The following is a 17,825-nucleotide window of genomic DNA, read 5'->3' on the forward strand; positions in this document are numbered from 1 at the left end:
TTTATGCCAAGTGTTTTTTCCATTACTTCCAGCATATCAGGCATTCAGAACAATCTGATCAAAAAGACAAAAGAATTCAGGAAATGTATTTCCTTTTTTCCTGTGTTTCAATTTTACATTTTTATACAAAATAAAAGTATTTCTAACTTTTAGTCAAAGACTTCCTTTTCCCAGTAGATCAAAGGAATATAATCTCATATCTACTACCTTTTAATACTGGGGGGAAAATGCCCTATTTATATACTACCGAAATTCAGCAATTAGTTTTTGAGATCAGTATTAGGCTCTATGAAGGATGCAAAGGCATCACATAACGGGATGCCTGACCTGAAGAGTTTACAATCTCCTTAGCGAGACAAAAATAGCACTAACAATACACGGCAGTCCTATATTATAAATTGAGTGCTTACAGGGCTGAGAAAAGTAGATGATAAGACAAGCTTTAACAGGTTTTGAGACAATGGCAGGAACTAAGATGAACCTTAGAAAATGGGCAGGATTTGGATAAGTGGATGACGGCAAAAAGAAAAGCCATTCGTAGAAGACCATATTGGAAATGAATATGGCATGTTTCTGGGGCAGTACCAGGAGCCTGGATTGAAAAGAAGCTTCCCTTTAAGATGGCATAGAACATAAAGTTAGAAAAGTGATAGGGAGAAGAGACAAACTAAAGGAGGATGCATTAAGAAGCAATCACATTTTTGACCAGAAAAAGGACATGAAGGAAGCAGTGACTAAGGAAAATAAGCTGAGGGTGGAATGGACTGGAATGCAAAAATAATACTAAGGGCAAGAGACGCAACTAAACGGCTGATGCCCTTCCTTTGTGGTCCCAAGACCCCCTGTGCTTATCATTAGCATAGCATCCACTAACCAAACTGTAGTGGGCTCTCTTCAGTTATCTGTCTCCTCCATTAGACTTCTGGATCTTCCAGAGCAGTGACTACATTATTTACCCTTCTTTACTTCCACACTAGAACAACGCCTAGCACCTGGTAGGCACTCAATAAATGTTTGTTGAAGGAATTAATCATTCCATTCAGGTATCTGGTTATGTGAGACTGATTAGGGCAGCAGCCATAGGAATCATTAATACAAGGGACATTTTGAGGAAGCAATTAACAAGATGATTTCATAGGTACAGGAAATGTGATGTGACATATCTTGAGTGACTGCTTCAAGTCTGGGTGTCTGGGTGCACAGAACACTAAGAAGCTTACAGAATAAAACCCCTTAGCAAGACAAGGATCTATCTTAATTTTAGACACACTGAATTATCTTTGAGGTAACAATATCCAGAGAGAAGACCTAAAAAGTAAGCCTAGGGGATATCCCACTCTTTGAGGATAGGAGAAGAGTAGCCAATATTAAGACGTTACAAACATGCATTTGTCAGGGAAGATTCTCAGCTAAAATCTAGCCAGAATCTTAAATTTGCCCACTAATAAATGGACTCAAGAGGCATCTACTTTTACATGGAGGCTAACCTTTCTACTTCCTTTCTTTGCTCTGAAGGAGATTAATTTTTAGTGTGGTAGAGAAAAAGGGCTCAGATATTAAAACAATAAGTACAGTGCCCACCACAGCATATGTCTAAATTAGAGTATTATGATGGTGATCAAAACCAAGAGAGAAAGTAAACACTTTACTTTACCATTAAAACAGTAGGAAAAGTAAAAGAATTGGGATCTAGATCTGCTGGAGAAACAAAGTTTCAGTCAATCAGGTATGAGCATATTTATTCCTAAACAGTCACAATAGCATAAGTTTTGACTGAAAACCTAATATCATCTAAAAAAAGAAAATTATCTTTAAAATTATTGAAGGTGGGAGCCTCAAGCTAAAGATCAATTATGTCATTTTCATTTTGAACCAGTATTACTTTTCACTTACCTGAAAAAGCTCTTGTTTCAAACTTGGTCTAATTGGTGTGAAGTAGCCAAAAAGTATACAGGATATTGAAAACTATAATCTGAGTATAAAGTTTGACCTACTTATGAAAACTCACTCTTCATTAGACATCCGCAAAATAAGGAGAAAATACATATTTGTGGGTAGCTAGAATAAGGCAACATGGTAAACAACTTACAAAATTATTTGGACTTGGAAAATTACAAACATACTCACTGCTCTGTCCTGTAATTACAATTATGATGTTCTTTTTGGAGAATGTAGCATCCAAACACTGAAGCACAATAAGCTTTCTATTATCCAGCATGGATGGGGAATGAGATATACTCATATTCCACTTAGAGTTACCATTGCCATATGGGAATTGCCTTTAAGAGAATTGGATAATGATAATCTATTATTCAAACTAAAGTTATTTTTATCATAAACCTTTGAGTCAGAAGGCACTTGAGAAATTTACAGGGAGCTTCATTCCAAGTCAACTTAGGCATTTATTGTGCACCTTCTGTATGTATAAATTGAACAGAACTGAGAATTGGCAGCAATTTAGTTCATTCTTATAAACAAATAACCCCATGGTGTAGATTTTTGGAATGTATGTAGTATCAGATACAATTCCAATTTCTATAAATACTGGCTCAGAAATTAGGAGTTATCTTATTTAACTCTTTGTTTTACCAATATATGATTATAAATCACCTTACATTCTCCAAAAATGAAGAGTGCAATTTAATAATTGCATTAATAATGCCAAAATATTTTTATATCATATTAATAAATATTTTTTATATATGTAATCATTCTAAAGAACATCAAAAAATGTGTTAGAACATTATGGAATAATATGGCAGCATATTGTTAAGTGGTTTATAAATATGAAAAGATATATACACATACACATACAAATATATAGCTATTCTTGATGTTCAGAGTTAATAACACATACAAAGAGCTTATCTATCTAATTTGTAAAGACCATGTCAATTTGCTCTAATAATTTCTGGAGAATCTTGCCACCCTTTTAACCATAATTCTCTGACTGAATTGTCTCAGAATACCTAGTTCTAAACAAGTGAGACTCAGAATCACTCCATTTCATTTGGTATGAAGGTCATCTTTGTTTATGTTTACCTAGAAACACTTTTAAAAGTAACTGATTAAAAAGTATTAAAGGGAGAAATAAAAAAATACATATTTCTTTTTTAGGATATTTCTTTTGAATTATCCTAAAATTTATCCTTTAGTTTAAAATTTCTCAAAAATCAAAGGCTTCATTTTATGGGAGACCATATCTTTAGTTCATGCAGGAAAATGGAACCTGTCTATACTCTACTGAAACCAGAGGTACATAATTTCCTGGAACCAGAAAATGGAGAAGTCATTACCAGAATCAACTTACTTCATCAGTACATTAAAATACTTCAGAAGACACTTTTTAGAAATGGATACTTGGTCAAAAGCACACAACAATTCTCCAGTATTCACAACTACCCGCCTGAGTTTACCAGAGAGATCCAGTCTAGTTTTTTGGTTCTATTCAACCTTGAAACAACAAAACCAGCCACATTTGCTTATAACATCCTTTGTGTTTCAAACATAGGACCACATGGGGATACCTGCTGATCTTTTCACAGAGAATCACTAACGTAAAAACCAGATCAGGTGCTCTAATTTAGATATGTTAAAAAACCAGTGTTTAAGCAGCTTTGACTCACGTTCTACAAAAACATTTGAACAGTTAACCTTCTTCAACTATGAGATTTAACATGGTTGAGCTAATATCATAGTTAACTTCACTAAAAAATATCCTATAATTGTTTTTTTAAAATCACATGCAGATCTCCACACTAGAGAGAGCTCAGAATGTGCAATACAGTATAGTTTACGCGATATACCTACTCTCCGTTGTAGTTGCAAAGGCTACTGACCTCCCTGTTCTCTCTGCTCATATCTTACTCTAAATCTAATGATCTTCTATTCAGTTACCCATCTGAAACTTTGCTCTTTCAGGACTTGATTCCATATACAACCCTTTGATATAACAGGATCATTCAAATTTATGCTAAATATTGTACTACTAACAAAAAAGTTATCTCTAGATAACTTTTCATTCTTCAACAATTGAAATTAAGCAGTTCTGATGCTTAATAGTATTTTTCAACAAGAGTATGCTCATTGACTAGGTAAAACGGTCTTTTATGACATGCATTATCGACAAAGAAGTTCCCTATATTTATGGGTAGGGCTATGTCTCTAACTCAGCTGAGTAGATTTATTTATATAGACCACGATAAAAACTCATTATTCACCTTAGTTTCTTCAATTTTGTTTTTCCTATTGAGAAAAATCAAGCTTAATATAGCTAGAAAAATGATAAAACTCTGGCCATCTTGTAGTTAAAGCTAGTTGTCAATTCTTTTATGTCTTTCCAATTGGATATTTTGGATTCAAAACTTATTATTTCAGCCTCTGTCTTTTCCTTCCCTAAAATTAGTAGGCTACCTTTAGTTGTTTACACTCTGTGGCCACCTCCCTTCTACCTATTTTGGTCTAGTAATGGTCTCCGTGTGACTCAGCGATGGCTGTATAATGTGTATAAGAAGGAAAGAATTGGTCAGCTCTCTCTTCCTAGGCATAATTTTGGTTCCCCTCTTTCCTCTATCAATACTGTATTATTCCAATATTAGACAAGGTTACTTAAAAAATCAATGAAAAAATATAATTCACTTTTCATTCTCTTGACTATGTACAATTAATTTGTAGACAGTTACAAAGTTCAGGAAAGAATTAAGTCAGAAAGAATAAATATTTCTGAGGAAAAGGAAACTTTATTAAATCGCACTACACATACCCCAATAACGCTAGCTCTACTCTGACATAAAGTGAAAAGATTTTGGGTGATCTGTCCCTTTCAAACTACAAACAGATTTTAGTATTATAAGTAGCAATCACATTTACTGGACTGTGTTATCACTCGCATTCTCCTGTCTGAATCAAGAATTCCAGCCCCTCTCCCCTTCTCCTTCAGTTTGAATTGTTTTATCCGTTTGATATTTCTTAATTGAGTTTTCCTTTCTCTTCTTTGAAAAGAATCGTCCTGTTTTTGAAGTTGTTTTAAATTAGAGCCAATAATGACTAACCACCTAAGTGCCAATTTTTGGGTATCCACAACATACCAGGTACTGAATTTTACATTTCTGACTTAATTCTTACAAGTTGGCAAGACGGGCCATGTTACTCTCTCTTTACAGATGATGAAGTTGAGGCTCAAGGAAATTAAGTAACTTGCCCAAGCGCACCCCTAGGAAAGGACTTCACCAGGAAACATCAGAACTAGGAATTCAACCTACTGTTGTCCAACTCCAAAGCCCAGACTCTTTCCCCTCCACCCCCGCCTTCACAGAAACTTTTCTTATCTGTCTTAGCTGACAGCTAAGTGTCTGAGACTTGATAATTTTTTAACAGGCACTAAGGTTATTAAACTACACTTTAGCTGCTTTTATGATACATTCTTCCCAAATTTTTTATGCCTTATTTGATATTTTATCAACTTTCAAGAAGCTACAGTGTTCTTTGGTAAATGCAAAATTTCAAAAGTGACAAGTAACACTCGAATTAGCTACTCCTATGTTATATAACTCAACATACAAGTTTTTCACACAGAATCCTTGATTGATAAATTTAGCTTTTCTCCGAAACAACTATCGTACCAGTAATAAGAAAAATAATACCACCATCTTCTACTATCATTCAATGAATACTTAATGAGTCTGACATTTTCACCTAAAGTATTTATTGAGGAATCTTACATGATTTTTAATCTAGGTGATTAGATTAAATCACCTAATGATTTCTGAGATTATCAATATACAAAGCTGTCTGGCTATGTGCAGGGACTGCCTGCCTGTCTAAGGAGCAGTGTTAAATTAAACCTATCCCCTCAACTAATTTGTGTGCGTAGGTACAACCCAAGCTGATGTATTTCACAGATGTATTTAATACCACTTTGCCTGGTAATAATCAAACTAGCCTAAAAGGGGGGCTGATTAAATCATTATAAAGTCTCCTGGGGAAAGGGACAAAAACAAAGTTAACATAAGGAGAAAACAAGAACTATCATCACCTCTCGTTTCTATAAACTGAGAAGATGTGAGGATAAGGTGTCAAGTATCCCAGGTGGGTCTCCAGCCAGCTCTTCACCTTCCCTTCCAGCTCAATTTGAAAAGTCAAGCTGCCTTACTCACTTTTATCTTGCCTCCACTTCACAAATCCACATCCCCAAGACATCCTTTCTACAATGCCTTTTATTTTGGGGTGGGGGGTGGGGGGTTAGATAAGGGTGGTTGGGGTTTGAATAAGAATTGCAGTCAGTAGAAACTTCTATAAACAAAGCATCCTAGCTTTGTGATGGTTGAGCAAGAGTTAAACTAAAGGTACTACTGGGCTGATAGTACTAACAGGGTAAGAGAAGAAGAAAGGGACTCATTCGTGCTTCACTGCTATCCCAAATGTATCTCATCCTGACCCTTTTTGTGCCCTCCTTCCCCTGGAGACAGTTCAGGCCTGTGGGCCCTACATGTTTCCCAACCTTCTGAGGAGTCTTAGGCTAGAAGTTATTCCTTAGAACTAATGTGTTAAAAGCATGATAATCTGCTCTTTGAAGAATTCACCTTTCAATCACTTGCAATCTTATCACACTTGTCCCACTAAATTTATTTAAAGCATAATCACCTCCGGTATGTTGCTTAAAAATGTTTCCTCTTGCTAAACACGAGGGAATTTTGGAGAAAAGAAAGGCATTTAGGTTATCAAGAGTTTATTTAAATTTTCTAATGACTGCTTTCTAAGTTCTGATATTTAAAACATCACTCAGATATTCAAACCTTAAAGACAGACGATGAGTTAACCCAAAACAAAACAAAAAAAACCCTGTGACCTATTCTTCCACCCCTTTCCAATTATAAGAGATCATCAATTTTATTGTCTTGCTTTTGCTGGATATTAAAGTCGCAAAAGCATTCTCCAAAGGAAACATTCTTTAAAATGTAAAATAAGTAATCTATAAAAAATGAAGCTAACCACGTCAGTAAACAAGCACCGAACAGACAATTCTTTACAGTACAATATTAAAGTCATGAATGTTGAAGGGGAGAAAGACTGTCCTCTACCCACTCTGGGTCTTTTCTGGCTGGGCTACAAATTAAATTGACATGAGACCAAACAGCAGGAGAAAATCAAACAAAGCTTTATAACATGTATACATGGGAGAAACCAGGGAAACTGAGTTTCTCGACAAATGGCAGAGGTTTTCACCTTAAATAGCATATTCCGGTAGACAAAGGAGGATGTTGGGGGTGGGGGAGTCAGCCATGGGAGACCACCAGAAAGCACAGCCATCAAGAGTATGCAGATTTGGGTCGGCCCCGTGGCTTAGTGGTTAAGTGCGCACGCTCCGCTGCTGGCAGCCCGGGTTTGGATCCCGGGCGCGCACCGACGCACCGCTTCTCTGGCCACGCTGAGGCCATGTCCCACATACAGCAACTAGAAGGGTGTGCAATTATGACATACAACTATCTACTGGGGCTTTGGGGAGAAAAAAGGAGGAGGATTGGCAATAGATGTTAGCTCAGAGCTGGTCTTCCTCAGCAAAAAAGAAGAGGATTAGCATGGATGTTAGCTCAGGGCTGATCTTCCTTACAAAAAAATAAATAAATAAAAATAAAAAACTTAAAAAAGAGTATGCAGATTTAAGTCCTTGCTTTCTGCACTGATAAGACTTTCTAGAGATAAGGTCATCCCCCCTTCTTCCTGGTACAGAGAGGGAGATACCTTTACAAATGCAGATTTCCCCTACAAACGTAAACGTTTGGTCTTAGCAAGGACCCTCCCAGTCTATCAATAAAATAACCAAGGTAAAAAAGACATATTTTGAGGTGGCCAATTTTGATCTCCCACAGTCCCGACTTTCAAACCAGGAAGTTTCACAGTCCTTTGAAACTTAAAGAAGTTTCATAGTCCAGAAGCTGAGTTGGTAGGTTATTCCATCTCACTGAACACATTTCTTAGTCCTGATAATAGATCAGTCCAGTTAAGTTCATTTTAGAAGGCAGTGATGCAGGTGGGCTGCCAAAGTTAGGCCTATATTGTGAAAGCAAGCAATCAGGTATTTAATAAGAAGTATTTCTATGGAAACAAAAGAAAAACAAGGTTAAAGGTTGGAGCAAATTATAAACCAGTTTCTGAGTTCAGAGGACAGCCAGTTAAGAAGATTTCTAGATGTCAGCAAAAAAGAAGCATCTTTTGCAGCTTAAAAGGTCTCTGATGATGTCATCGAGTGTTCAGGTATCCTTTTGAGTGGCTTACAGAGCAATAGGCATGCTATCGTGGTGATCTCTCTCTGAAGTTTATATCAAGTTGTCCTACTTCAGCTTGCAGGGCTTCAGGAAAAAGTGTAGGTTCAGTTCTCAATGATTCCAAATGAAAATGACAGAAAAAATCAAAAACATTAGTTTGGAAATTTGTAGCCAGATATTTCAGGAGACTAGACTAGAAGAATTCAGGCTCCAGTCCAGTCAACAGATATAAAACAAAAACCTCAAAGACAATTAATAAAACTAGGATCTAATATCCACAAATATGTACTATGGTTTCCACTGAAATAATTTTTCTCTCTAAAATCACCCTCATTTATATCAAAGATAGCCAAATTAAGACTAACTGGTTTACAAAATAAGTCTAGTTTCAATAAATTTGGCCCCATTATTTATATAAGTACAGCAAGAATAGCAATTGATCATATAGGCTCTTTTAAATCTGCTTTGCTGGAACTTTTTATAAGGAATCTCAGATTGAATTTCGAAGGCCTCTCGAGGCCAGGAAAGCCAAGCCAAGGATTTTTTCATCAGACTTTGCCTGCAGTACCTACAGATTTGGGTAGATTCCTCTGTTTTTTGAGGTTCTCCAACATATGGAAGTTCCAGGCACCTGCCAGATAAGTGACCTTCCTTACTTATCCGTAAGGTTGCTGTTTGGGAATGCTGTAAACAAGGTACCAGGCCAATATTTCCAAGTGGCTTTATTCCATAAAGTCCAATCTTCATTCCTCAAAAGGTATCTGGTCATATCTGAGTCTGTTTTTTTTTTCCAAATATAACATTCCAATCAAAGCTTTGGTAATATAACCAATACTTCCAATTGTGTCCTGTTATAATGAGAACAGATTCTTATTGAACTTATGCAAATAACTATATTGCCATGAAATAAGAACATTCACTTACTAAGAGTTTTCAAATTCTGGAGGGATCAGGTAGAGAGAAAAAGATACATATTTCAATTCTGCTTACCAAGGTGTAATTTACCAAATTGCCGTAAGTCATAGATAGCTCAGGAAAAAAGAGAAAAAGTTTCCCTTAAATCTGAAAAAACAAAACATTAAAAAATATCAGCAATATTTCAAACAAAAGTCATAAAAATTATAATCATCTTCATCAGTTCATTCAGTTCATTCAGATTCTTGATCTTAATCTTGGTTAGCAGTTTCACAAAGTCATCAGTTTCTCAGACTTCTGTAATTTCTTACCCAGTTCAGTTTTATGATCTGAAAGTTTATCAGAAACCTGTATTCTAGAGTAAGCGCCAGAGTCCTTTCCATGAACTTCTCTGAAGATGAAACATATTTTGCAAAAGCATCAGAGTAAAACAATAACTATCTGTAAACAACAAAAGACTTAAAAATGACAATTGACAAAGAAACTTGGTTATTTCTGTGACATACAACACTTTAAGATAATGACTAGAATTATGATTGATAAACAGGACAGATCAGAATGCTAGGAATGTTATATAATTTTTAAAACACTTAGATCAATAACATCCCACACAATATCATAGGTCCCTATGAAACGTTTAGTTATCCATTTAACCAAGGTGACAGTTAAAAATTTTCAGGCAAATGCAGAAAATTAGACAGCTGTATGAAAAACCTTAGCACCTGTGATTAAAGACCTGATAAAAACAACACAGGAGATTTATTTTCATCTTATTTTCCTTGAATACAAACATATTTTCCTTATTAATTTCTAGTGGCTTTAACCACATATTAGAATTTTAAACCCTTAGAAATCTTAATTTTTAAGTAAAAACTTAGAAGTAAGCAATTATAAACTTTCTTTTATATTAGCATTCTGTGGCTTGGAAAATTTATAAACACTTTTCATAATTTCTAGAAACAAGTTACTTTATAGTATAACCTTTTAATAAAACACAAGACACATTTACCAACAGACCCAAAACACCTTTTAATTTCTCTATAATAAGAAGACAAAAGTAGATAAGCTGATATTTAGTAATTAATATCTAATATCTTATCTTATTTGAAAATGATGTAAATCCTCAATGATTTTTTTATCATTTAATTTAAACTAGCAAAACTCCACACTTTTAAGTTACCAAAGAGATTCTGGAAGTTAATTTAAGTACACATGTCACAAACTATAAACCAGCTTTCATTTACCAGAGATTATTTCATATCACGTTAACCTGAAAGACATGTAAGCGCTTACTTTAAGTCAATTAAACAGAGCTCTTAATTTTGGCCAGCCGGAGGTAAAATATCACACACATATAACATACATATAGACACACACATAAACAACAGACAGATGCAACAGAAATTTTGTAGCCTCTGTTTTAAAAATTTTAGCAGTTTGTATCTGCAAAAGCTTCTTTTCCCATTTTCTTTCTTTCCGTCTTAGGCCCCTTTTGTTAAGCATTTGTGCAAATCTCAGCACAACGACAACCGGAGTTGACAACCGGAGTTCGGAGTGGGAGGCTGCCCAGCCAGGAACTGGTCGGGCTTTTTAGAAGCTCAACTTTCTGCTTTTCTTTTAGTTTTGTTTTGCTATAAAGTCTGAATAATCTCTAGGGACTGTGTAGTGGGTAAGAAGTGCCCTGCTTGTGAGTGTTAGTCCCTAAAGAAAGGTCGTAATCACTCTCTTACATGCCTCAGTTTTTCCCGCTGGCAGTCTAAGACTGCCGTCGGGGCTCAGATCGCGTGGGTGACCAACCCTGATAAGCGCTTCCCCGGACAAGCCTTTAATTAATTAATGTGAATGATAGTGAAGCTCCCTATGGGACTGCTACACGTCATGAGGATCACCTCTGACACTCCTGCCGGGGTTCTCAGTCACCTGAGTATGCCTTTTGGTTAGGAGGAGCAATGTCCCTTTTCTTTGGAGTTGAACACATTCAGTCTCTCATTTCTCTATCAAGCAGTTTGTTCAGACTTTATAAACACAATTCTTTCCAATTTCAAACCAAATTAAAAAGGTCAGCCTGCCCCATTCACTCCAAAAGCTCCCCCTAGGCTCAACCAGTTCCCTTTTCCCAGTGAGACACAATGTCTATTCCCATAATACAATCAGGCAAAAAGAGATACAATCACTTCAAATAAAAGCCCATAAATATATCAGTTTTTCTAAAAAATTTCATCTGAATTCCATCACCTCTTAAACCTCTAATGATAGTTTTCATTAGGACTTTATCAATAGGCCTTGGTCTTATAATTTTGGACAAGGGAAGCATTCCCAGTCAGACATTTTAAAACATACTCAGGCAAAGTTGATACAACTTCTTTATATAAAATCAGCTCAAACACTCCAACATTTATAATCTAATCAACACTTACACTTTTACATTTTTTTAATTTAATTGTAAGCTGAGTCAGGGTCTTAAGGCCAGTCATTTTGTTTTTTCCTTTTTTTAATTTGTCCTTTTTATGGGTACTAATTAAACAATTATGATGAGAATTCTCACAATTTTTTCTCCCCTATTTAGAAGTTTTCCTAATTTAAATGATCCATCAGCTGACCAGATTGATGAGTAAGAACTTAATCTTAACAGCGACTCATACCAAAGCTTAACCACGGACACAACAGGCGTCCCCATAAGAGATCCGGAGAATTCACTCCCAAAAACAAGAAAGCACAACAAGCAATGAAGGTTGAGATGACAAAGACCCCTTATAAAAGCAAATGGGACCCCTTATGACAAACTTTCCTGAGAGCAGGCACAGCTAGACAAAGAGAGTGTCCCAGAACCCCAGTCTACTTGACTGGCCGCCAAGATGCATGCTGATACATATATTCTCCGGATGGTGGAGACCAGAAAGGTCACAAAGCCAAACTCTCAAGACACAGAATAAGACAAAAGCCCAGACAACAGGCTTATAGAGATGCCTCTGTCTCATGACAAATGACAAAAAAAAGACAGAGACAAGGACTATTTCTGGGAGGAAAAGGATCACTTAACCAATGAGTACTCAACCAGATCCTAGAGTCGCTGAGTCCAAGAAGCTAGCTTCACCAATATTTTCTCCTGCTAATCTAAATTTAGAAAAGGAAAAAAACTCACCACTCTCGCTTCCACTGGACCCTGCAGGCAGAGATCCGGGAGACTGACATGGTAAGAACTCTCACCTCCTGCTGGCTCTTGTCAGGGGTCCAGGACCTCTCAGCTGCAGTAGTCCAGGAGCAAAGAGTGTCCAGCCAGTGAAATTTTTATCCCATCCAAGTCGCCAAACTGAAGGGGAAGAAGACTGTCCTCTACCCACTCTGGGTCTTTTCTGGCTGGGCTACAAATTAAATTGACATGAGACCAAACAGCAGGAGAAAATCAAACAAAGCTTTATAACATGTATACATGGGAGAAACCAGGGAAACTGAGTTTCTCGACAAAGGCGGAGGTTTCACCTTAAACAGCATATTCAGGTAGACAAAGGAGGATGTTGAGGGTGGGGGAGTCAGCCATGGGAGACCACCAGAAAGCACAACCATCAAGAGTATGCAGATTTAAGTCCTCACCTTCTGCACTGATAAGAGTTTCTAGAGATAAGGTCATCCCCCCTTCTTCCTGGTACAGAAAGGGAGATACCTTTACAAATGGAGATTTCCCTTATATATGTAAATGTGTGGTCTTAGCAAGTACCCTCCCAGTCTATTGATAAAATAATCAAGGTAAAAAAAGACATATTTTGAGGTGGCCAATTTTGATCTCCCACAATGTCAAGGAGTCTTTCCAAAAGAAAAGAAAAAAGTTATAAACCTGCATTTTCAGAATTATAATATTTGGCAGATTCAAACACGAAAACAAACAAGATTTTTTGATAGACTCTTAAATACATACTACTTACATGACACCTTGTAGAACTTTCTGGGGATCAGGGTCAAATAGCCTGTCAACATAGTGGCGACTGCTAGCTGTTACTTCCTAGAAAGTGGGGGAAAAATTATGACATCTGAAGCCATGCAAATCACAAATTCACAGCATCACCCACAACATCAAATAGCTATATAATCTAATTTAAGGTAGATGCATTAGAATTTCTATAAAATACTTACTATATTAAATCATTCTGAGAAAAGCTTGTGACAAGATAAATAATAAGATGGAGAAGAAAGAAGATATCTGGTTCTCACTAAAAACATAACTAGACAGTGGGACCTTTGTGGTGAGCCCTGCAAGCTTTACCAACAACTGGGCCATAAGTGTTAAGAAGCAAGCTAAGTTTCTTAATTAACTGTTAGATATCACCTACATATGAATAATAGACAGGAATGTTGTTCCTGTTCAGCAGCCACTAAAGGGAGAGAAAATCTGGCTCTCAGCAAGCAAAAAGGACAAGGACTTCATGGACAGTATACGAGGGGCAGTCTAGGTGCAAGAGGAAGATCCTTGGATTGATGCAGAGGATCTACACTCTAGGAGGCAGACATATGTAAAATATAAAAACCAAAATAAAGCAGCTGTCACACTTTCTATGAGGGAAAAACAATTAAGAATTAGAGTGATTTATCAGGTCCAACAGGATTATCTAGTCTGAACTGGCTAGGGCTGGGCAGAAAGGGGAGAGAGCTGGAGCATAAAGAGCAAGGGCAGACACTTACCTCCTTGTATTCATGTTGTGGGGCTTGCTCCATTTATGTTATTTCTTGTAATACTTATTTTGGGGGGGTAATGCTTATTTTTTATATTTAATTTTCAATACTTAACATTATTTAAAACAAAGAACATACGTTTAAGAACCAGAGAAAAAGTACTGATGCCTGCTGTAATATGCTCATGTACTGCCACCATTAGCAATAAATTATTATACAGAGGAGGAAATACTTTACCAATCTATTCAGAACTCCTGATTAGAAAAGAGTTAATTGCCAAGACACAGTGCCAGCTTAAGCTTCTGAGTCATCAAAAACAACTCTGGAGAAAAACTGCATAAACTCTAATTTCTTGACAATATAGTCAATCCAAAATCAAAGCATATTTTCATATTACAAGCTTGCTACCAATATATCCTCATAGGCAACTCAAATACCCACAGTTAGTATGTACTCCATTTATAAAGAATAAACAATGGCAGCAAACAAGAAAAATTGATGAAAATTCTTGTGCTCACAAGGGTACCATTAAAGTACCTAACAGGTACCAACAGGGTCTGGTTTCTTCAAAATAACAGAGTCACAGAGTTAGAAGGACTCGATAATTATCTGTCTCAATCCCTTGATTAACAAATGAGGGATGATCTTTACCCAGATTGTCAAATGTTAAGCAGGGATGCAAACCACTGTACAAATATTTCAAGAAATAACAGATGAAGAGCAAAACGCAGCGTAAAACTGTAAACAACACTCTTGTAATACAAGCAGATGAGTTTTGTCACTCCATTTGAGCACATGACTTTCCTGTCCTTCCAATATGGTAAATTCTTCTGAGCACCTCAGACCCTTAGCCTCTCTCTATCTAGGGACTGATCTTTGATTTCACTCTCTCTCTCCACACGCTCTTCCACAGGTCTACATCTCGTGCCTCTCAATGTGGTTTTAAAAAGGTACTTGGGTTTAAGACATGTATCTTAAACAATATAAATTTCGCCTATTAATAGCAACTTTCTTTACTGTTCTGTTCCTAGTTCATTCAATTTAACAAGCACTGAATACCTATTATACGCAAGGCACTGAGGAAGGCATTAAAGACCAAAAAAAAAATTCACTAAGTCACAGTGCCTGCCCACAGGAATTCATCTTCTATTGTAATTGTGTTTACATATTTATATTCCCTACTAGAATACAAAATAGAAGTTTACATTCATAAAGGCAGCACTGATGGGGGAGTTAATAAACTGAGAGAATCAGTGAAAGCTTCTTAGAGGAGTTGGTTTTGGAAAATGAATAAGAGTGCACAAGAATGGACAAGGAGGGGCCGGCCCAGTGGCACAAGCGGTTAAGTGCGTGCACTCCGCTGTAGCAGCCCGGGGTTCGCCGGTTCGGATCCCAGGCACGCACTGGCGCACCACTTGCTGGGCCATGCTGTGGCGGTGTCCCATATAAAGTAGAGGAAGATGGGCATGGATGTTAGCCCAGGGCCAGTCTTTCTCAGCAAAAAAAGGGAGGATTGGCAGATGTTAGCTCAGGGCCGATATTCCTCGGAAAAAAAAAAAAAAGAATGGACAAGGAAACAATCAGTGTCATAATCATAGCCATAGGGCATGTGAAGCCAACACACACATACCACCAGCAAGTATACCAGTTGCTGGCCTGGAAAAGAAGGGAAGATAGAGAGGCGACCACAGAATGTAAAACACAAAAGGCTAACCAATAGGTGGCCCATGATTGGAGAGTTCAGACTGCCTCTTGGTCAAAGTTCTATGCCAGGTGCCAAAGAAGGTACAAGAGGATGTTAAGATAGAGCTTTGCATTTAAGGAGCTTACAATTTATAAGGAGGTCAGTCATGTACACAGAAAAATGATCCTCTGAGCTGCCTAGGTAGTAGCAAGCTGATATAGTCACTTATTCAATCTTATTTTACTCTGTGCTTTTGCCTAACATATTCATTTATGTTTCTGTCTGTAGGGGACAATTCTCATCATTTCACTGCTTTCCTTTGTAGATCAGGTCACTTCTCCCCTCTTAGCTCTCTTCTCTCTTCTTTCAAAAGGCAGCCTGGAAATCTAAGAACTTCAGAGAGAAGGCAATTGGTACAGATATTAAATAGGTTGGTCAGAGTAAGCTTCTCCAAGAAGGTGACACTTGAACAAAGACCTGAAGAAGGTGAAGGAGTAAGTCATGCAGCTATCTGGGGGCAAAGCTTTTTAGGCAAAGAGAACTGCAAATGCAAAGGCTCTGAAATGGGAAGTGGCTGCTGTGATCCAACAACAGGAGGCCATTATAGCTGGAGCAGAATGAGCAAAGGAGAAAGCAGTAGGTGATGAGGTCAGAAGAGAGGGGCCAGATGGTAAACAGCCTTGTTGTCCAATACAATAGCCACTAGCCTTAGATGGCAATTGAGCATTTGAAATGTGGCTAGGAATTAAATTCAAAATTTTTAAACTTTAATTAAAATTTAAATTTAAAAACCAATACTGGATTCAGTTATTAGAAAACTTTTAAGAATGTTTAGAACCACTTGGGTATATAAATCTACTTTTTCAACTGTAAATTTTATAAAACCTAGATACCAATCAAGTATTTCCAGTCAAAATTTGGCATCCAAATTGTGCAAAATACACACCAGATTTTGAAGACTTGATATAAAAAAGTAAAATAATTTCATTGATAATTCCTTATATTGATTACATGTTGAAATAATATTTTGATATATTGGTTTAAATAAAATATATTAAAATTAATTTCATCTATTTTCTTTTTCATTTTACAGCATGGCTGCTAGAAAATTTAAAATTACATATGTGGCTTGCATTATTTTTCCACTGGACACTGCTGGAATAGAGCCTTCTGATCATTGTGAGGATTTTTATCTCTATGGCCTGAGTTGGAAAGCCATTAGAGTTTTGGAAAAACAGAGACATGACCTGACTTGTTTTAAAAGGATCACTCTGGTTGCAATTTTAGGAAGATACAAACGTGTGGAGGGGGCTAGAGGACAAAAGCAGGAGACTATGTAGGAGGCCATTTCAATAATCTGAAATGCTGTTATTTCAGACAGATGATAGTAGCCTGGACAAGAGCACGAGTTTTGGAGGTAGTACGACTTATTCAGATTCCAGATAAATGCAGAAATTGAAATGACTGTCAAATTGGATATGCTGTCAGACTAGATGTGGGGTGTGAAAGAAGGGAGGAGCCAAGTAAGGTTTTTGCCTGAGCACCTAGAAAGATTGAGTTGCCAGTTAGTGAGATGAGGAAGATGGTGGGAGATGGAGGTTTGAGTGAGATCAAAAGTTCAGTTTGGGACATGTTAGGATTGAGAATTCTGGTAGACATCCAAGTGAGAATGTCAAGTCGGCAGTTGGATATACAAGTCTAGAGTGTAGGAGAGAGTCGTGGGCTGAAGATGAAAATCAGGGAGTTGTCAGCATACAAACGGGATAAGTTCACTAAGGGAGTGACCACAGATAAAGCAGGGCCTGAAGACTAAACTCTGGAGCACTTGAACAAGCAGCCAGTGTGGTGGGAACTAATCCAAAAAGCCAAATGAGAGAATGTTTCAAGGAGAGAGTAATCAAACATGCCAAATACTACTGATGTGTACATAAGACGATGACTAAGACCTGACTGTTGGATTTAGGAATGTGGAGGCCATCAGTGATCCTGACCACAGCAGTACGGGCAGAGTGGTGGGGTCAAAGCCTGCTTGGAGAGGGTTTAAGAGAGAATAGGAAAAGAGGAATTAGAGAAAGGAAGCATAGACAACTCTTTCAAGGAGTTTCATTGTAAAGGGGAATGAGGAAATGGAGTAGTAGCTAGAGGGAGAAGTGGAGTCAGGAGAGCTTTTTTTCCTTTAAGATAGAATAAATTAGAGCATGCTTATTCATTGATGGAAATTTTTTTAAAAGAGAAGAAAAACATGCTGCATTGGGGCAAGGGGAGAAGTTCTGGAACAATGTTCATGAATAATTGAG

At 37.1% G+C, this 17,825-nt stretch overlaps 1 protein-coding gene across 12 annotated transcripts in view; it reads right to left on the reverse strand.

The window, feature by feature from the left end:
* ARMC8 (armadillo repeat containing 8) overlaps positions 1-17,825 on the reverse strand; it is a 101,830-nt gene that overhangs the window by 66,605 nt on the left and 17,400 nt on the right. For 5 of the 12 annotated variants that reach the window (XM_058552448.1, XM_058552349.1, XM_058552374.1 and 2 more), the window contains exon 2: positions 13,100-13,176. The exons of 1 other annotated variant lie outside the window; for it this stretch is intronic. In XM_058552448.1, the coding sequence (XP_058408431.1) occupies positions 13,100-13,176 (77 nt within the window). 6 more of the 12 variants (XM_058552384.1, XM_058552402.1, XM_058552412.1 and 3 more) reach the window with 6 other exon arrangements.

This window comes from Diceros bicornis, chromosome 2 (genome assembly GCF_020826845.1).
Source record: "Diceros bicornis minor isolate mBicDic1 chromosome 2, mDicBic1.mat.cur, whole genome shotgun sequence".
In the NCBI taxonomy this organism is placed as follows: Eukaryota; Metazoa; Chordata; class Mammalia; order Perissodactyla; family Rhinocerotidae; genus Diceros; species Diceros bicornis.